This window comes from Salvelinus sp. IW2-2015, linkage group LG24, assembly GCF_002910315.2.
Source record: "Salvelinus sp. IW2-2015 linkage group LG24, ASM291031v2, whole genome shotgun sequence".
Classification (NCBI taxonomy): Eukaryota; Metazoa; Chordata; class Actinopteri; order Salmoniformes; family Salmonidae; genus Salvelinus; species Salvelinus sp. IW2-2015.
In genome coordinates, this window is record NC_036864.1 from 7,128,364 (window position 1) to 7,150,649 (window position 22,286).

General features: G+C 43.4%; 1 protein-coding gene and 1 pseudogene across 1 annotated transcript in view; one reads left to right on the forward strand and one right to left on the reverse strand.

Moving 5' to 3' along the window:
- Window positions 1–22,286, forward strand: part of LOC111951349 (signal peptide, CUB and EGF-like domain-containing protein 1) — a 327,661-nt pseudogene that overhangs the window by 199,947 nt on the left and 105,428 nt on the right.
- Window positions 468–22,286, reverse strand: part of sult4a1 (sulfotransferase family 4A, member 1) — a 29,707-nt gene continuing 7,888 nt past the window's right edge. Inside the window, 7 exon segments of the mRNA XM_023969478.3 lie at window positions 468–2,268; window positions 7,279–7,391; window positions 7,393–7,415; window positions 12,243–12,337; window positions 12,612–12,738; window positions 12,836–12,916; window positions 13,744–13,874. Of these exon segments, the coding sequence (XP_023825246.1) occupies window positions 2,156–2,268; window positions 7,279–7,391; window positions 7,393–7,415; window positions 12,243–12,337; window positions 12,612–12,738; window positions 12,836–12,916; window positions 13,744–13,874 (683 nt within the window). The 3' untranslated portion in view covers window positions 468–2,155.

Sequence of the window (22,286 nt, forward strand, 5' to 3'; positions counted from 1 at the left end):
TATTGCGAATTGTTGCAATGTTATTTGTCCTTTTCATTCTGTCATGTAGCATTAGGAGAACTAATGTGGTTGCTGATTAAATGTTATAGTTACTATGGTGATACTGTAGATGTATAGGGTTGTTAGACCTAGTGTTAACTTATAGCTTACTGAAGTAATAACAATAATTTTTTCAAATTCTATAGAGCTTTTCATATTTGTTTATATTTTTTATCTCAAAGCACTTGAAAAAGCAAAACGATCAATAATCAAATAAAACAGCTCCAGCATATGATAAGAGTAGATCTGGACTACGAGTTTCAACCAGAGTTGAGCGTTTCGAGTGAGCAACAGTTGAGAGGGAACCACATGGCTTGAGCAGAGGGAGGTTGTCAACGCAAGTATCAACATTTATACTTTGACTCAAAATCCCTAGCAAATAATGCAAGTGCATTGAAGACATCACACACAACACAATTGTCCTGAAGACATAACTTTATTAATAAACCAGCAAGCAAGCATGTAAAGCACGATGCATCATACCCAGGTTAGGACAACCCTACAGGCATATAAAAACCAAACAAACAGTACACCACATTACCCTTGTAGAGGTGGGCTGCAGCACGATTGCCAACGGTCGTAAACAGAGAGAATGAGAGAAAAAGCTGACAAGAGAGTTTATTTCCCTTTTTATTTATTGTCTATTCCACTTGCTTTGGCAATGTAAACACATGTACGTATCTAAAGCCAATTAAGTTGAATCGATAGAGAGATACAGACAGAGTGAGAGAAACAGAGAGAGAGAGAGAGAGAGAATAAGAGGGATGTCCTAAAGCGGAGAACTGAGCCTGTGGGAGGGGTCTGTTGAGGTTGTTACATCCACATTCAATGAAGACATTCACAAGTGTCCAGCAGAGCAGAGGGGTTGGGGGGGGTGGTGCTACTGGTCTCTCTGGGGGCATTTACAGCAGGGAGGAGGAGGAGGAGGAGGAGGAGGAGGAGGAGGAGGAGGAGGAGGAAGAAAAGAGATGCAAGCAATGGAAGAGAAAAGGGACCACATGTACTTGGGTCAGAGCACACAGAGAATGCTGGTAACATGGAGGATAACTCTGTTGTTTCAGTGTGGTACATTAACTCTATAGGTGGCTATGGGTCTGAGGACAGAGAAAGGCATCACTTTAGCAGCATAAACAAACAGAACTGATATAAAAGGCAGTCGTAATGTGTCATTTTTGTGATTTTGCTCACACACGAGCATGCACACGCACACACACACACTCACACACACACACACACACACACACACACACACACACACATTCCCAATTCACCTCGGCAAGAAAGGTTGATACAAAAAGTCTAGTGCCGATTAAGCTAATGCCCATTGAAAGCCTTTTTGTAACAAACAAGCTATGTAATGTACTGAAAGTGAAAAACGTGTGCTAAAAGGAAGGACTAGGTAAATTAGGAACTGACCTGGATACAGCCGAAACTGAACACTTGCTCTGTATCAAAGGGCAGTCATGGGTGGTCTCTATACTTGACTCTGGCCTGGACTTATGATTCCCCACCCTAGCATTCATACAGCGTTTAAAAAACATAACACTGTCTCAACGTTAAGTGTTGAACGAGACGTGTACGCTTCCTCTGTACAGGTTTGGCGACGGCGCCACACACTTCCATGCGTTTCCCTCGGGCTTGGGGCCACTGCCACATACACAACTTGCTATAGAGCACTGGTATACACATACATACTCAGCGGTACATACTGAAGAGGAATGGGGATGATGGGCGGAGAGGGGGGACATAGATGGGGGTGGGGGATGGAATCTGTGCCACATTGGGCTTAAACAGGATCTCGCTGATTGGCTGAGAAACTGACCGGTTGATTGATAAATCAAAATTGATTTGTGAGCTTTTTAAGGATGCAATCTTTATATTGATTGATTGGTGTGTTGACCGACTAATTTATAATTTATTGGGTGATTTATTGGTTGGTTGATTGACAGCAATAGTCTTTGCCGGTGGAGCGATTGATATATACAGTATATCCAAAACGTGATTGTTTGATTGATTGATTGAGTGATGAAGAGAGGCAGAGGAGCGTACGGTGTTTAGGCAGCAGGAGGAGGAGTGTAGTCCGTGTTCGTGTCGTTGTGGTCAGTCGGTCCGGTCCTCACAGGCCGAAGTCAAAGGTCAGGTCAGACTTGCCCATCTTCTGTCTATACACCGTGTCAAACTTGTCATTCATAGACACGGTGAAGATGTCCTGCCACAGTCCCACGCGACCTGACAGAAGAAAGAGTCACATGACCATACATCACTTCTGTTTTAGCTATGAATGAGACGAACGGCCAAGAGGAATGGTCAGTAGTGTATATGAATGTTATCATTCTGAAACCTTCTTTATTGCATATTGATCAGCTCATAGGCTATCTATGCTTCCTTATGACTCCCAAACGTGTACAGTGAGGTCCATAATCACCCTCGATAGTGATGAGCAAAAAAGACTGTACGAAATAATACAAATACGGATCTATATTGTATGCATATTTTTGTGGGGGAAATTATATTATTTTATACTAATACAATTGCTCAGAGAAAGAGATTTTGTTTAACAAGTTATATTTAGCAAAATAGCCCCATAATGTCAAAGATACAACAACATATTTTACTGTAGGTAATCAAATCAAATCAAAAATAAAATGTAATTTGTCATAACTTTGCTATGTACACAGGGTACCAGTTCCGGGTTGATGTGCAGGGGTTCGAGGTAATGAGGTAGATATGTACATACAGTGTATTCAGGAAGTATTCAGAGCCCTTCACTTTTTCCACATTTTGTTACGTTTCAGCCTTCTTCACAAAAAAAATGTCGTCCTCAATCTACACACAATACCCCATAATGACAAAACAAAAACATGTTTTCAGAAATTAAATACAGAAATACCTTATTTACATAAGTATTCAGACCCTTTTCTATGAGACTCGAAATTGAGCTCAGCTGCATCCTGTTTCCATTGATCATCCTTGAGATGTTTCTACAACTTGATTGGAGTCCACCTGTGGTAAATTCAATTGATTGGACATGATTTGTAAAGGCACACCCGTCTATATAATGTCCCACAGTTGACAGTACATGTCGGAGCAAAAACCAAGCCATGATGTCCGCAGAGCTCCGAGACAGGATTGTGTCGAGGCACAGATCTGGGGCATTGAAGGTCCCCAAGAACACAGTGGCCTTCATCATTCTTAAATGGAAGAAGTTTGGAACCACCAACTCTATCTAGAGCTGGCTGTCCAGACAAACTGAGAAATCAGGGGAGAAGGGCCTTGGTCAGGGAGGTGAAACAAGAACCCGATGGTCACTCTGACAGAGCTCTYGAGTTCCTCTGTAGAGATGGGAGAACCTTCKAGAAGGACAACCATCTCTGCAGCKKTCCACCAATCAGGCCTTTATGGTAGAGTTGCCAGACGGAAGCTACTCCTCAGTAAAAGGCAGATGACAGTCCGCTTGGAGTTTGCCAAAAGGCACCTAAAGGACTCTCAGACCATGAGAAACAAGACAACGACCTTAAGCACACAGCCAAGACAACAAAGGAGTGGCTTCGGGACAAGTCTCTGAATGTCCTTGAGTGGCCCAGCCAGAGCCCGGACTTGAACCCGATTGACCATCTCTGGAGAGACCTGAAAATAGCTGTGCGGTGACACTCCCCATCCAACCTGACAGAGCTTGAGAGGATCTGCAGAGATCCCCAAATACAGGTGCGTCAAGCTTGTAGCGTCATACCCAAGAAGACTCGAGGCTGTAATCGCTGCCAAAGGTGCTTCAACAAAGTACTGAGCAAAGGGTCTGAATACGTATGTAAATGTGATATTTCAGTTTTTGCTTTGTCATTATGGGGTATTGTGTGTAGACTGATGAGGGGGAAAAAACGATTTAATACGATTTAATACGATTTAATACATGTAACGTAAGAAAGGCTGTAACGTAAGAAAGGCTGTAACGTAAGAAAATGTGGAAAAAGTCAAGGGGTCTGAATACTTTCTGAATGCTCTGTACGTAAGGGTCACTGTGGGGGGCGACGTCATCAATGTACTTATTAATGAAGCCACTGATGTGGTAAACTCCTCAATGTTATCGGATGAGTCCTGGAACATATTCCAGTCTGTGCTAGCGAAACAGTCCTGTAACTTAGCAATGGACCACTTCCGTATTGAGCGGGTCACTGGTACTTCCTGTTGGGAGTTTGTGTTTGTAAGCAGGAATCAGGAAGATAGAGATTTGGTCAGATTTGCCAAAGGGAGGGCCTTGTATGTATTTCTGTGTGTGGAGTAAAGGTGATCAAGGGTTTTGCCGCCTCTAGTTGCACAGGTTGACATGCTGGTAATAATGAGGTAAAACGGATTTCAGTTTCCCTGCATTAAAATCACAGGCCACGAGAAGTGCATCCCTCTAGATGCTGTCATAGTGCCTGCATCAGTTTGTGGTGGTAAATAGATAGCGTCGAAAAAATATAGATGAAAACTCTCTTGGTAAATAGCATGGTCTGCGGCTTATGAGGTTTTCTAACTCAGGCGAGCAAAAACTCGAGACTAACATTAGAGAACGCGCACCAGCTGCTGTTAACTAAGAGACACACCCTCCCCCCTACTCTTAACCTAGGGTGCAGAATATCTAGAGCTGCCGACTCGCTGAAGTAGAAACCTTCATCCAAATCGCTGTTCTGAATACGTTTTCGGCCACAGGAAATGATGGCGGAGACATTATGCACAATGAAAGTTACGATCGGCATAAGAAAACACAAAATAGCAGAATTTGTCAGCTCGTAAAACGGGCGCTATCTAACGCTATCTATACATCCAAGTATGGGGTTCTTTTCTGCTTTGCATCCTTATTTCGGCGCCAAACCCAGCACCGGTGTGCGTTTCCAAAGATCTCTATTTTCAAGTTATCCAACGAATGTAAATTCCGGGAGTTTGTTAAAATGGCCTTGGTACTTGGGTTGGAACCGGTGCTATGGTCAGACTACATGAAAATAGAGCTCTTTGGCCATGCATACCAGTTTGGGGTCGAAATAAGGGTGTATAAGCAGATAAATAACCCCATCCCTACTGTAAAATATGGTGGTGGATCTTTGACGTTATGGGGCTATTTTGCTTCCACTGGTCCTGGGGGCCTTGTTAAGGTCAATAGCATCATGAACTCTACCAAGTACCAGGACATTTTAGCCAAAAACCTGGCTGCTTCTGCCAGGAGGCTGAAACTTGGACGCAAGTGGATCTTCCAGCAAGACAATGACACCAACGACACATCAAAATCCACAAAGAAATGGTTCATTGACGGCAAAATCAAKATTTTTCAATGGCCATCTCAGTCTACGGATTTMAAGTATTGAAAGGTATTGAAAACAGGGGTGCCAATCATTTTGACCTCTATCTTTTTGAGAAGAAAAAATATGACTTGTTAAACCAATTCTCTTTCTCTGAAAAATGGTATTACCATAAAATAATTTCCCCAATTTTTTGAGTATACCACATATACCATATTTGATTCAGTCTTTTTTGCTCATCTATCAAGAGCGCCAATCATTTTGGGCCTATGTGCGTATGCCTATGTCTACAGACATGGACTCACCTGCCCTCCAGTAGTGTGTATAGGAATGTGTGTTTATGACCCTATTAGCTCAGAGCTGTGTGTTAGACCAGCYCCAGGTCAGAGGTTAGGGTCCATGCACTAAAAGAAACAGAACATGGAGAAAACAAGACAAATCTGACAACAAATCATAAGAAAAAACAACATAACAAAAATCTACAATGATCAACATGAAACATGGAATCATAATTATATTAAAATGACATTCATAAATCATAATGCAAGAAACAGTACAACACATGTGAACGGATTTCCAAACTGAACAGTAAGGTGCAACTTCTTGTGCCAGAAATCACTGAGCTGTAGTTACTATGTTTAACCACAGGGAGGCGTTGCAGAGCAAAAATAGGAGTGAATGGAAATGCTCTTAATGAATTGTCCAGAGTGCGATATTCCCTATTCCTTTGAAGGTTTATGTTACTGCTGGGTTATGTACATATGATTCATGATCTGTGGTTTGCTACAAAAAGCTCTAGTTACTCTCTGCCCCTAACAGACCCAGGATCAGCCTTCCGCAAACCAGTGCTAACCTTCACCACTATGAGCCAAACAACTAAACTGGCCCTGGATCATTGCTTAAAGATATAGACTACACACAAACACATATTAGGTAACTGTTCTACATAGCCTACATACAAATCTGGTCTAGGTTGACTCATCCTCAGCCAGCCGAGACATACGCTCCCCCAGGGTTAGCACAGCTATAAAGCCATAAGAACATATTCGATATGCTTTGAAGAGTGTGCATCCGTATGCATACAGCAGTGGACACATACCAGGTTGCTGTATTTTGGTGTACGGCTGAGGCTCACACACTCCGTTCTGATCTCCTCTTTCTTTGTCTCTCTCTCTGTCATTCTCTCTCTCTCCCTCTCTGTCCCCCCTCTTCTATCTGAGTACACCATGCCGTGCACTGCAAGCATGCTTGTGTCTAGGCTTGTGAGTGTCTAATAATAGCCGAAACAATGTATATGACACGAGCAGCAAAGCCATGCATGGGGCTAGAGGGAGTCTGGTCACATCAGTTTAGCAAATACAGCACACCAAGTACAGTGTGTGTGTGTGTGTGTGTGTGTGTGTGTGTGTGTGTGTGTGTGTGTGTGTGTGTGTGTGTGGTTGTGTGTGTGTGTGTGTGTGTGTGTGTGTGTGTGTGTGTGTGTGTGTGTGTGTGTGTGTGTGTGTTGAAAGGTTGGAGTTTGACATACAGTACACACGTTAGGTTACGTTAGGTTACTGTCCCTCTTGGCCACAGCCTTCCCCCTTCCATTCGCTTTACGGCAACAATTTACGCAATGCTTCAGTAACCTTACAGATCTCTTGACTTATTCAACTGTGGGTCGGGAGTATTCGGTAATCTCTGCCTTCTCCTCGTAACGATCATTACTTGGCTATCTTATCTTTAGTGACTGATTACCCCTCACTTCCGTTTTCTTTCCTCCTTATCTTCCTTTCCTCTATCCTCTCTTTCTCTTCTCTGCTCTCCACCTCTGTCCTTCCCTATCTCTCTCCACTCCCCATATCTCTTGCTCCCTCTTTTCTCTCTCCCTTCCTTCCGTCTCTCTCTACCCTCTTTCTTTTTCTACTCCCTCTTTCCCCCATCCATCCCTCCCCCTCTCTCCTCCTGCAGATGGAGAGGGTCTCACCCCTGCAGATGGAGAGGGCTTCTGAGTTGCAGCACTGCTCTATGAGCTGGTTGCAGCTCTCCACCATGGTCTCCAGCTGGGCCTTGTCACACGAGACACCCAAGACCTCGCCAGCTGCCCACCAACATCCCCAGGTCCTGGAGAGGAGAGATGGGGGAGAGCAGGAGAGAGAGAGGAGAGGAGAGGAGAGGAGAGGAGAGGAGAGAGAGAGAGCGAGAGAGAGAGAGAGAGAGAGAGGAGAAGAGAGAGAGAGAGAGAGGAGAGAGAGAGAGAGAGAGAGAGAGAGGAGAGAGAGAGGAGACGAGAAGAGAGAGAGAGAAGAGAGAGAGAGAGAGAGAGAGAGAAATTCAAATAAAATAGTAATTATATTTAGTCTCCTCCAAAATGATTGGTATTTTACATGCATGTTACCTCATTTTTATACCACAGTGAAACAGGAAGCCATGGAAGGCCACAATACAGTTCCTTAAAGGGGTAATCAGCAGTTGCTACATCCATTTTTGGACTTCTGAATTCATTATATGTACCCATTGATTATTGAAGAATATAACTTATAAATGCCTCATGAGCTTAGTTCAACTGCCGTAACCCATCAGACACCAATATATAAACTTGTTTTACTCCGTTTGTAAACAAATACATTTTTAACAAACACTATATAGCTCCAAAACATTATTAAAAATATAATTTTGATACCATGGACCGTCAGTCCTTTCATCCATAGCTTTGTCTATGAATTTGAGAGTGGTTACATTTCTCCAGCCCCATCCCTCAGCTTTTTACCAAAATCAGGGGTGGGGAGCCGGCTTTGTTATTGTTTCTACTGCCGATTGAGCTTTAAGACTAAATTTAAAAAGTTGAATGTTAATGCAGATTTATAAAAAAATATATATATATTTAGGGGTGCCTACGTATCTATTTGAGAAACTACGTATCTATTTGAGAAATTACTTGTGAAACAAAATCTATTTCTCTGAGCAATATAAAACAATACATTTTTTATAGCTCAGTATTTGTATTATTTATTTGATAGTCTTTTTTGCTCATCTTTATCAAGAGTGCCAATCATTTATGAGGTGACTGCACCAAATGATCTCTTCTTATCACTCCCAAATGACCTATGAGCTAGAATTTGATCATGTCTTCTTAATAGGCAGTATAGTTGCAGTACTTTCTATTCCATACACAACGCAGTCACGCCACTGTGACAAGGGCTGTATTTATAGGGGGAGTGGGGTAAGTTGAGCCAAAGGGGTATGGTGTTCTTGTTTCTAGGAAACCATACACAAAATGTATCATTTTACAAAATATACTGAACAAAAAATGAGGCATTATCYCTGGGATATGAGTTAACAGTGGTAAAAAGTACAACATGTTTGTTAGGTGTTAAGTCTGTGTTAAAATATGCTTAAAATGATTAAAAGACAAAAAGTGATAGTGTTGAATTTTGTTTGGAAAATTAATATAGACATGATTATAAAAAGGTAGTGGTAATATTTAATTCAGTAGAGACATTTGTATGCGACTTAACATACCCTGTTCCGCTTGTCTAAAATAAGAGCTCTCTGTTGGAACATCTTACCCCGGGTATGAGGTAAATTGAGCCAAGAGACCACTTKTTTTGGACAAGCTATGTTTTCAAAACTGTAATGTTTACATCTATTCTGATTATTTCCAGGGAGACACAACATCATGAAATCTATGTAGATATCATTGTTAGAAAGAATACTATAGTTCCCTTGACGGAGTGATACTGAATGTAAAGAACGGCTCAACTTACCCCACTCTCCCCTACATCTCAGACAGAGTGGGGGTTGAACTCTGACTCCGAACATCTGCTTATGTCATCTAGACACGTGTACAGATCCTCCTATGCGTTATCTAGCGGTTATACGTTGGAGTTTCATTGCCTTGCAATAAAGAGGCTGAATTTCTGTCTATGTGGACGGTTATAAACTTTGACCACAGTTCCTTTTTTCTTTCTATAGAAACAGATGCCTTATCCTTATATAACACACTTGCTCAGCAAATACCCTTGATATACATGTCACTGTTTATCTCAATTGCGTTCAAGCCATTTTTGGATCTTTGTTGAAACGTATCTACAGCGGAACAGCAATGATCAAGCGCTCAAATACATTTACAGAACGTCTGATCGTGTTCTTGCCTTAGTAACTGACTTGCATTTCTTTAAGACCAACTTTTGTCATCAGTGAACACAAAAGTCACGGTTAAGTTTTGTTCACAGAATATAACGCATTGTTTTCGTCGGAAGAGAAACGCGTGCAATTGTGTTCACTGTTTCTGGCAACCAGTAAATACTACTGCACAAAATTCTAAATCAGCCCATCAGTGTCATACCATGTACAATATAATAACAATATATGGAAAGATCGAGGACATGGGAACTGTCTAATTGTTACAATATTGTTGACYTGCAGAGATGCAGAGCATGAAGTCGGGTTACCCATAAGTCATCATCTTCCACATTGTGAACTTTGAAAGAGCTTTGCTATGGGGATGATTGAGGCCTATACATTCATAGTTGTGTTCCTCCATTGTATTCACCTTTTTTATTTGCATTTATTCATTTAATTTTTTTACCCCTTTTCTCCACAATTTTGTGATATCCAATTGGTAGTTACAGTCTTGTCTCATCGCTGCAACTCTCCTACGGACTCGGGAGAGGRGAAGGTCGAGAGCCGKGCGTCCTCCGAAACARYARCCWYCCAAGCTGCACTGCTCGCTTAACCCGGAAGCCAGCCGCACCAACGTGTCGGAGGAAACTTGTGGATAGTGTTTCTGCGCACCAATGGAAAGTCTATATAGCAATGAGCAAACTAGCCTTTGTATTGAATACATGAAACTGCATTTTGATGATACCGATGAATGTGCTTATTTCTTCTATTTTTTATCAGGAATAATATTTGTGTATGAAATTGTTTGGTGTAATATTTACATTTACATTTAAGTCATTTAGCAGACGCTCTTATCCAGAGCGACTTACAAATTGGTGCATTCACCTTATGATATCCAGTGGAACAACCACTTTACAATAGTGCATCTAACTCTTTTAATATGCATAAAAGGAGAGTAATAGCCCATAATTCTGCACCTTTGGATAGTTGTACTTCCTTTTTAGTGATTGCAAAGAAAATGTATTGATCTACTTGGATTTTTATCAGACAGACTAACTTTCTGTTTTGTCTGCTTGGACTCAATAGATAAGTATGGTTGCGTTTATCTTTTTGCAGGCAGTCGTGTTCTTTTTTGATCAATCTGAAATGTTGACGGTATAATATCATTTTGATGAATGTATTTATGTTTTGAGGATGTCACGATCGACGTATGAGTGAGACCAAGGCGCAGCGTGGTATGCGTACATTCTCTTTTAATGAATGAAAACACTGAACAAAAACAACAAAATCAACGAACGAAACGTGAAGCTATACAATTAGTGCAGACAGGCAACTAAACATAGACAAGATCCCACAAACACAAAAGGGAAATATGATCCCCAATCAGAGACAACGATAAACAGCTGCCTCTGATTGGCAACCATATCAGGCCACCATAGACATTCAAATTCACCAAGATAACCCACCCAAGTCACCATCACGCCCCAACCAACACAGAGAAAAAACAGCTTACTATGTTCAGGGCGTGACAGAGGAGGCAACTACATTTCCTAAAACGCATTCACTCTTTTGCAAAAGGCCACAGAGTTCTCTCTCTTTTGAAAATCTATTTTGGAAGTCAACAACATTGTTCCAAAAAAAAATGCTTGTATGCGATTGAGAAAAACTGTAACCTGTTTGCTTTCTAAGAAAGGTAGGCTACATGAGCTACTTACCCCCAACAGTGTCGATGCTGTAACTATGTTGTAACAGTGATAGTCACTTTGAGTGATAGTGAATAAGATCACGTCTTGGAAGGCTTGCTAGTGTATATACGTAAAAATGTTTGTGTTTGCATTATTCCTAATAAGAACACGCTGTGTTTCTGGGCAGGTGTGTGTGTGTGTGTGTGTGTGTGTGTGTGTGTGTGTGTGTGTGTGTGTGGGTGGTGTGGTGTGTGTGTGTGTGTGTGTGTGTGTGTGTGTGTGTGTGGGTGTGTGTGAGCATAAGAGCATGCATGCATGCGTGTGTGTGTTTCTGTGCAATGCAGCCCTGCAGGGACCTTTGGAACGGCAAACAACACTATTGATTTGGCCCCATTCTGCCCCAGTGAGAGTACAGTTACAGTTATGTTCCATAGACCGGTACTCTGGTTGCCATGTAGCTCTGAGGGTGGTACGATTATCATAGGGGTTAGGTGGTATGGTAGAGTGACATTGGTTTGGGATAGGATAGAGCATGACCACCCAAAGCAGGGCCAAGTTCCTGCTAGAGGCTTCCAGAATGATCTTATGGTGGGTTTTAGCGGCTGACTACTCACTGTACCTCTAGGATAGAGGGTGGAGGTTSTGGTAAGGTTTGGTGTTTGTTAGATATATGGTAGACAGTAGATTTATGTATGTCCTTTGACTTTGCCATTGTGGTTGTTTGTAGGCTTGTGTGGTCTTAAGTGAGTCTATGATCGTATGCTATCCATTTGTATTTATTGTATGCTGCTCTTTCTATGCCATTTTAATATTTGAGAAATTAACCAATGATATTAGGCCACTCTTGGCCATGATTATAGACACCTGTGTGTCTTGACACTATATAAACGAGTTATCCCGCAGTGTCTGTGATTGTACCCTGATGAAGACAGCTTGCCTGTCGAAACGTTGGTAAATTAAATATTTTTTGCATCTGAGCTCCTAGAGTGTGCGGCTCTCCTTTATTTTCAAGTTTTCTAACCCGCTAGCCAGCACCTCGCCTAAATAGGTGTGCGTTTCTTTTTCTTCTAGACAGTAGATTTAGACTAGTGATGGAGGGAGAGAGCGAGAGCTAGGGAGGAAAGCGTTTTTTTTTTTATACCTTGTACATGTCTTCATATTTCAGGAAAATGACGTTTGAGTCCATGCGATGCTCCCAGAACTCCTGCACATGCTCAAACCAGGAACCATATCCCACTATGAGACAGAGAGAAAAAGAAAGGGAGAGAGAGAGATATATAGGTGGAGAGAGTTTGTGATTTTCCCCAGGTGTCTAGGCTTTCTCTTCCCTCTTCACGCAACCTGGCCTGATCAGTTACTTATTGCCTAAATAATGCCAGGTCTCCCTGATAGCCACCCATTCCTCTTAGTCTCAATTAAGAAAAGTAGTCCAGTGMAGACAGAGGACACATGATGAATAGTMACACCCCCTGCACACCTGGGCYGGTGAACCCTGAACTCTGACACTCACGCTTGTCGTTCATGAAGCGTCTGCAGAACTCCTGGAAGGTTCCGCGGTAGCTCATGGTTCTGAGGGAGCGGTGGAACTGGTAGTAAGACACKACAAGATCTTTAGGGTTCCTCGCCATGTAGATCACCTACAGGAGAACCACATAGAACCACATAGACAATTAGGATTGAATACATGGAAACATTATACAAACATTATACAAACCAATTGAAGTGTACTCTGACCTTGGACTCTCCATTGTGCATGGCTGTAGGCAGGAAGCGGTAGGGCAGGTGGCTTTTGATCAGACGAGGAGACGTCAATTCCTGGGAAAACATAGAGGAAACGTCATCATAACATTGGGAACAGAGACGGTATAAAACAAGGAGCAGAAAAACACCTAATCCATTTCTTGCTTTGCATTGAAATATGGTGCTGCATGTGGTGGGCTGAGTGTTTTGGTTAACTGTACCTGTCTGTTTTACAAGCAACTGATTCAGGATCAGGAAGTAATAATACTCAGTGCTGTAGGCCTATCTGTATGATGTCTAGGCCAGGCTGAGGGTACTCCAGGACAGCAGTAATACTCAGTGCTGTAGGCCTATCTGTATGATGTCTAGGCCAGGCTGAGGGTACTACAGAACAGTAGTAATACTCAGTGCTGTAGGCCTACCTGTATGATGTCTAGGCCAGGCTGAGGGTACTCCAAAACAGTCATAATATTCAGTGCTGTAGGCCTACCTGTATAATGTCTAGGCCAGGCTGAGGGTACTCCAGGACAGTAGTAATACTCAGTGCTTTAGGCCTACCTGTATGATGTCTAGGCCAGGCTGAGGGTACTCCAGAACAGTAGTAATATTCAGTGCTGTAGGCCTACCTGTATGATGTATAGGCCAGACTGAGGGTACTCCAGAACAGTAGTAATACTCAGTGCTGTAGGCCTACCTCTATGATGTCTAGGCCAGAATGAGGGTACTCCAGAACAGTAGTAATACTCAGTGCTGTAGGCCTACCTGTATGATGTCTAGGCCAGGCTGAGGGTACTCCAGAACAGTAGTAATACTCAGTACTGTTGGCCTACCCCTGTATGATGTCTAGGCCAGGCTGAGGGTACTCCAGAAACAGCTAGTAATACTCAGTGCTGTAGGCCTACCTGTATGATGTCTAGGCCAGGCTGAGGGTACTCCAGAACAGGAAGCTGCTCATCGATGTTCATCAAGCCAATCTCATCTGGTTCCGCCCCCCTGACTCACAAGATAACACCTTCCTGAAGGAGACTGGTACCTGGGAGAGGGAGAGGGAGAGAGGGTGGGTGGGGTGGGTGGGGTTAGGAGAGAGAGATGTGAGAAAAAGGTAGAGAGGAGAAAGAGAGATCAAGAGGAATAAGTAAATGGGTAGTTGTTTGGTCTAAAATGTAAAATCACCAATGAGGGAAAAATTCACAGCCCAAAAACACACCATTATAGTGCTATGTTAGCAAACATTTACCAAACCTCACACTCCAATGATCCGATACACTGAACAAATAGAAAATATAAACGCAACATGCAACATTTCAAAGATTTTACTGAGTTACAGTTCATATAAGGAAATGTGTCAATTGAGAAATAAAGGCCAAATCGATTTATTTCACATGACCGGGAATCACAGATAGTCATCTGTTGGTCACAGAAACCTTCTAAAAAGGTAGGGGCGTGGACAAAAACCAGTCAGTATCTGGTGTGATCACATTTACCTCATGCAGCGCAACACATCTCATCCCATAGAGTGATCAGGCTGTTGATTGTGGCCTGTGGAATGTTGTCCCACTCCTCTTGACAATGCGCAAATGCAAAGTTGCTGGATATTGGAGGGAACTGGAAACATTGCTGTCATACACGTCAATCCAGAGCATCCCAAACATGCTCAATGGGTAACATGTCTGGTGAGTATGCGAGGCCATTGACGAACTGGGACATTTACAGCTTCAGAAGAATTGTGACATATCCTTGCGACATGGGCTGTGCATTATCATGCTGGAACATGAGGTGATGGGACGGATGAATGGCACAACCCCACGACACCATGGGGCACTCTGTTCACAAATCAGCAAACCTCTCGCCCACATGACGCTGGTCTGCGGTTGTGAGGCCGGTTTGACGTGACTGGCCAAATTCTCTAAAACTACGTTGTAGGCAGCTTATGGTAGAGAATTAACATTAAATTCAGTGGCAACAGCTCTGGTGGACATTCCTGCAGTCAGCATGCCAATTGCACGCTCCCTCAAAACTTGAGACATCTGTCGCATTGTGCTGTGTGAAAAAACCTACATTTTGAGTAGCCTTTTTTGTTCCTGTATATGATCATGCTGTTTAATCAGCATTGATATGACCACACCTGTCAGGTGATGGATTATCTGGCAAAGGAGAAATGCTCACTATAGGGATGTAAACAAATTGCTGCACAACATTTGAGAGAAATGTGCTTTTTGTGTGTATGTAACATTTCTGGGATCTTTTATTTCAGCTCATGAAACATGGGACCAACACTAAACATGTTGCGTTTATATTTTTGTGCAGTATAGTTTTATATTGAATGCTGCAATGCTAGTTTGGCCTATTTTAGCTAGCTAACCTTAGCTAGGTAGGTAGCTAACCTAGCACCAAAGCTAGCACAGTATCTGATGCTTCCCCTTTTCCTTTTCCACTGCAGTTACAGATGAGCAGCACTCAGTGAGTCCGTGTTAAATCTTGTAAAAAAAGTAGCTAGTGCTCCTATGGAAGTACCAATGCCAAAGAGGAGAAAATGACATACATTTTTTTTGCAGAGAATTGTAAAGAACGTCTTACTTCCGGCGCCGAAAAGAAGATGCCGCCTCGCTTCGCCGTTCCTTGGAAATATGCAGTATTTTTTTTTTTTATGTGTTATTTCTTACATCGGTACCCGCAGTTAGTCTCAGGTAATCTTAGGTTTCATTACATACAGTCGGGAGAACTACTGATATACGATTAACGTCAACTCATAATCGTTCCTACCAGGAATATGAATTTCCCGAAACGGATCCATGTTTTGCCTTCCACCCAATACAATGGATCTGATCCCAGCCGGCGACCCTGTGCGACGCCGTAAAAGGGGCAAACGAGGCGGTCTCGTGGTCAGGCTTTCGGAGACGGGCCACATCGCGCTCACTCCCTAGCATACTAACTCGCCAATGTCCAGTCTCTTGACAATAAGGTTGATGAAATGCGAGCACGGGTAGCATTCCAGGAGAGCATCAGGGATTTGCAACGTGCCTGCTTCACGGAAACCATGGCTTAACTCAAAAGACGCTAACGGAGTCGGTGCAGCCAGCTGGTTTTCTTCATGCATCGCGCCGACAGAAACAAACAATCTTTCTGGTAAGAAGAGGGGCGGGGGGGTATGCCTTAATTGATTAAGACGCAACGTGGTGTGATATCAAAACAACAACAGGAACTCAAGTCATTCTGTTCACCTGAATCTAGAACTCCTCACAATCACAATGTCGACCGCATTATCTACCAAGGGAATTCTCTTCAATCATAATCACAGCCCGTATATATTCCCAACGCCCAAGCAGACACATCGATGGCCCTGAACGAACTTTATCTGACTCTTATGTAAACTGGAAACCAACACACCCTGAGGCTGCATTCATCGTAGCTGGGGGATTTTTAAAAGACTAAGATCTAAAACAAAACTCCCTAAATTCTATCAGCATATCGATTGTGCTACCAGGGCTGGAAAAACCCTAGATCATTGTTTATACTCAACCGCGACGCTATTAAGGCCCTCACCGCGCCCCCGCCCCCTTTCGGAAAAGCTGACCGCACGCACTCCCATTTTGTTGATTCCAGCCTACCAAACAGAACACTAACAACAAGCTCCCCGCGCTCAGGTCTGTGTTCAACAGCGCTGGTCCGACCAATCTGAATCCCAGCTTCAAGACTGCTCGATCACGCGGATTGGACATATATGTTCCGCATTGCGTCCAACAACAATATTGACGAATATGCTGATTCCGGTGAGCGAGTTCATTAGGAAGTGCATTGACGATGTCGTACCCACAGCAACGATTAAAACATTCCCAAACCAGAACACCGTGGATTGACGGCAGCATTCGCGTGAAACTGAAGCGCGAACCACTGCTTTTAACCAGGGCAAGGTGACCGGAAGCATGACCGAATACAACAGTGTAGCTATTCTCTCCGCAAGGCAATCAAACAGGCTAAGTCCCAGTACAGAGACAAAATCGAGTCGCAATTCAACAGCTCAACACACAAGAGGTATGTGGCAAGGGTCTAACAGTCAATCACGGATTACAAAAGAAAACCAGCCCCGTGCGGACCAGGATGTCTTGCTCCCAGACAGGCTAAAAACTTTTTTGCCCGCTTTGAGGACAATACAGTGCCACTGACACGGCCTACCCAAAACCTGCGGGCTCTCCTTCACTGCAGCCGAGGTGAGTAAAACATTTAAACACGTGTTAACCCGCAAGGCCTGCAGGCCCAGACGGCATTCCAAGCCGCGTCCCTCAGAGCATGCCGCAGACCAGCTGGCTGGTGTGTTTACGGACATATTCAATCAATCCTTATCCCAGTCTGCTGTTCCCACATGCTTCAAGAGGGCCAACCATCCTGTTTCCAGCCCAAAAAGACAACTAAGAACGTAGAGCTCAGAACGCTAAACATCACCGACCCCCGTACCAGCCCACGCAACTAGCCCGATTCCGCATCACGATGAAGTGCTTTGAGAGACTGAGTCAGGACCATATCACCTCCACCCTACCGGACACCCTAGACCCACTCCAATTTGCTTACCGACCCAATAGGTCCACAGACGACGCAATCGCAACCACACTGCACACTGCCCTAACACCATCTGGACAAGAGGAATACCCATGTGAGAATCTGTTCATCGATTACAAGCTCAAGCATTTAACACAATAGTACCCTCCAAACTCGTCATCAAGCTCGAGACCCTGGGGTCTCGACCCCGCCCCTGTGCAACTGGGTCCTGGACTTCCTGACGGGCCGCCCCCAGGTGGTGAGGGTAGGTAACAACATCTCCACCGCCCGCTGATCCTCAACACATGGGGCCCCACAAGGGTGCGTTCTGAGCCCTCTCCTGTACTCCCTGTTCACCCACGACTGCGTGGCCATGCACGCCTCCAACTCAATCATCAAGTTTGCGGATGACACTACATGGGTAGGCTTGAATTACCAACAACGATGAGACGGCCTACAGGAGAGGTGAGGGCCCTTCGGAGTGTGGTGTCAGGAAAATAACCTCACACTCACGTCAACAAAACAAGGAGAATGATTGTGGACTTCAGGAAACAGCAGAGGGGCACCACCCCATCCACATCGACGGTCAGTAGTGGAGAAGGTGGAAAGTTTTAAGTTCCTCGGTGTACACATCACGGACAAACTGAATTGGTCCACCCACACAGACAGCGTTGTGAAGAAGGCGCAGCAGCGCCTCTTCAACCTCAGGAGGCTGAAGAAATTCGGCTTGTCACCAAAAGCACTCACAAACTTCTACAGATGCACAATCGAGAGCATCCTGTCGGGCTGTATCAACCGCCTGGTACGGCAAACTGCTCCGCACACAACCGTAAGGCTCTCCAGAGGGTAGTGAGGTCCTTGCAGAACGCACCACCGGGGCAAACTACCTGCCCTCCAGGACACCTACACCACCCGATGTCACAGGAAGGCCATAAAGATCATCAAAGGACAACAACCACCCAAGCACTGCCTGTTCACCCCCGCTATCATCCAGAAGGCGAGGTCAGTACAGGTGCATCAAAGCAGGGACCGAGAGACTGAAAAACAGCTTCTATCTCAAGGCCATCAAGACTGTTAAACAGTCACCACTAACATTTAGCGGCCGCTGCCAACATACTGACTCAACTCCAGCCACTTTAAAAATGGAATTGATGGAAATTATGTAAAAATGGTACCACTAGCCACTTTAAACAATGCCACTTAATATAATGTTTAATACCCTACATTACCCATCTCATTGTATATACTGTACTCTATATCATCTACTGCATCTTGCCATCTTTATGTAATACATGTACCACTACCACTTTAAACTATGCCATTTATGTTTACATACCCTACAGTACTCATCTCATATGTATATACCGTACTCTATACCATCTACTGCATCTTGCCATGCCCGTTCTGTACCACCACTCATTCATATATCTTTATGTACATATTCTTATCACCTTTACACTTGTGTGTGTGTATAAGGTAGTAGTTGTGGAATTGTTAGGTTAGATTACTTGTTGGTTATTACTGCATTGTGGAACTAGAAGCACAAGCATTTCGCTACACTCGCATTATCTGCTAACCATGTGTATGTGACTAAATAAATTTGATTTGATTTGAATGAATGGCTACAAGCTAGCTAGCTCACTACACTAAATTCATAATGGACTGGTAATTTGTAGGCAGCTAGCTAGCTATACATATTTTGCCAGACAGTAAATCAATTATTTAGCTAATAAATCTGAATCTAATTCATGTTAATAAGTTATCCCCATCATTGTTCAGGTCAGCCATTTTTGTCATAATAATGGTATTTGGTCAAACTATTATGGCACGGTTCAAGAGCAGGCAATAGAGAGTGAGAGATAGAGCACCACCATGTTGAGGCAGGGAGAGGACGAACAGTCATCAGGTGAGTACTTGGAATTTGTGTTATAAGGCAGTCTGGTAAAGCACTTTGACCAGCAATTTACATTGCACACAGATTGGAACTATCAGTTCAACCCTCATCTTTGCTGACTAAGTCCAAGTGCTAAAAACAAAACAGTTGGTGCCTAGATTCTGATTTCATACTGTTGTCATGGCAGGGCGAAGAGACAGTCAGTGGAGAGAGTGAGAGAGAGAGAGCATTGCCATGTTGAGGCAGGGAGAGACAAATAGGTCATCAGGTGAGAATTTGGAATGTAGTTGTGAAGAAACAATGGTGAACAACACAAATTAAATATTTAAATGTAGTCCTATAAGACATGCTTTGTAGATGTATTATTGTTTAAGTTTATTCATATGTCGGCAATAGAAAGGCCCATCTATTTTGTCAATAGAAAGTAAGACACTGTTTGTCATTTTGTTGAAGGGGACTTAGCCACATGTCAGGGACCAGTTGAGCACAGATGAAGGGGCAGAGCCACCGAACAAATAGAAGTTGTCGACATCAGCACCAGCACAAAGCCAAACAACCACATCCCAAGTTTTTGTAATCCAGAAGTGAGCTGACAGAATTTTGTCATTTCAAGCGAAGTGGTTTCAAGATTCCCCTGGCTGCATTACAGTCCCTCTTTAAAGGGGTTTTTTCCAAAGTTCTTCTGAATAAGAGGTCATGCTTTGGCAAAAACTCAGACCCTGCCTTTTATTGTCCCCAGCACAAGGTGCACCTGTGTAATGATTATGCTGTTTAATCAGCTTCTTGATATGCCACACATGTCAGGCGGATGGATTATCTTGGCAAAGAAGAAATGCTCACTAACAGGGATGTAAACAAATTGGAYCACGAAATTCGATAGAAATATGRTTTTTGTGCACATGGAAKATTTCTGMGATCMTTTATTTCAGCTCATGAAACATGGGACCAACACTTAACATGTTGCYTTTATATTTTTGTGCAGTATAGTTTTACACTGAATGCTGCAATGCTAGTTTGGCAATTTTAGCTAACCTTAGCTAGCACCAGGCTTTAGAAATTGGAAGAAGACTATTGAGAAGTGTTCAGCTCATGCTAAAAGAGTTCACAAAAATCAAACCCGTGGACTCAGAGTTATCTACTGCTTTAGCCAGACAAGAAGAGGAAGCAAGACATTGTCTACTGAAAATTGTAGGTTCAGTGACTTTCTTCGCAAGACAGGGTGGGGCCTTAAGAGGTCATGAGGAAGAACATGAAAATCTTTAGGAACTTTTAAAAGGCAGAAGACGACAAAGTCCTTCKGAGCTGGTTAAAGAGGCGCAACCATGATTACACTAYCCCTAAGATACAGAATGATATTCTTAACTTAATGAGATATTACATAATTTTAAGAATAGCCAAAATCATCTGATCTCTCCCCTCCCCCCCAACAACACAAAGTTACGCCTTTGGCTGTCGGACAGGCGAACAGTGAGTATTGACTGTCCACTTGGGTAGTGCTATAAGCATTTTTCTACGGCTGGCCATGCTTTCCACCTGGCTACCCCTACCCCGGTCAACTGCCCGGCACSCCCCACAGCAACTCGCCCAAGGCTCCCCCATTTCTCCTTCACCCAAATTCAGATAACTGATGTTCTGAAAGAGCTGCAAAATCTGGACCCCTACAAATCAGCCGGGCTAGACAATCTGGACCCCTCCTTCTAAAATGATCTGCCAAAATTGTTGCAACCCCTATTACTAGCCTGTTAAACCTCTCTTTCGTATCGTCTGAGATTCCCAAAGATTGGAAAGCTGTCGCGATCATCCCCCTCTTCAAAGGGGGAGACACTCTAGACCCAAACTGCTACAGACCTATATATATCCTACCCTGCCTTTCTAAGGTCTTCGAAAGCTAAGTTAACAAACAGATTACCGACCATTTCGAATCCCACCGTACCTTCTCCGCTATGCAATCTGGTTTCAAAACTGGTCATGGGTGCACCTCAGCCACGCTCAAGGTCCTAAACAATATCATAACCGCCATTGATAAGAAACATTACTGTGCAGCCGTATTCATCGACTTACTACTTCTCTGATAGAGTTCAGTGTGTCAAATCAAAGGGCCTGTTGTCTGGACCTCTGGCAGTCTCTATGGAGGTGCCACAGGGTTCAATTCTTGGGCCGACTCTCTTCTCTGTATACAACAATGATGTTGCTCTTGCTGCTGGTGATTCTCTGATCCACCTCTACGCAGACGACACCATTCTGTATACTTCTGGCCCTACCTTGGACACTGTGTTAACTAACATCCAGACGAGCTTCAATGACATACAACTCTCCTTCCGTTGCCTCCAACTGCTCTTAAACACACACAAGAATGGTGTATAGGTATAAAAGACAGGTATACAATTCATATCTAAACATAAAAGAGCAGACAGAAACAAAAAGACCCAGAGTTCTGGGTACAAAACAAATATTACAAAACAAGACATACAGAACAAGGACAGGTAGAAAGAAAGAGGGTAGATGTCTCCCCCTTTATCCCCCCCCTTTATCCCTCCCCCACTTCTTCCCCCCCTTTATCCCTTCCCCTTATTCCCCTCCCGACTGCTCGGGTGGCGGTGCCAGCACATGCTGCCCAAAGGTGGATTAAAATATTACAATTGAGAGTGCGTTAAAAAGTACAAATTCACAGCAGTTTGGTTTTGGAATAGTGTAATCTGTGTAATACCTTGAATTGTATGAGACGATGTCTGGAGTTAATGGAGCAGGTGTGGATATACTCCAAGCTATCTTCCCAGTCTGCCACCGAAATGTCAGTCCCTAGTTCTTCCTCCCATTTTGCCTTAATGGCATCTGTAGAAGGTGTGCTAACAGATCGAAAAGCATCATATAAACGAGATATCAGTTTGTCTGAGGTGGGGGATGTTTTTATGCATCCGTCAAACATGGAAGGCTTAGCGTTCCCAAATGTTGGGAGGTGTTTTCTAACATAGTCTCTGATCTGTAGGTATCTGAAAAAGTTACTTCTGGGAAGATAAT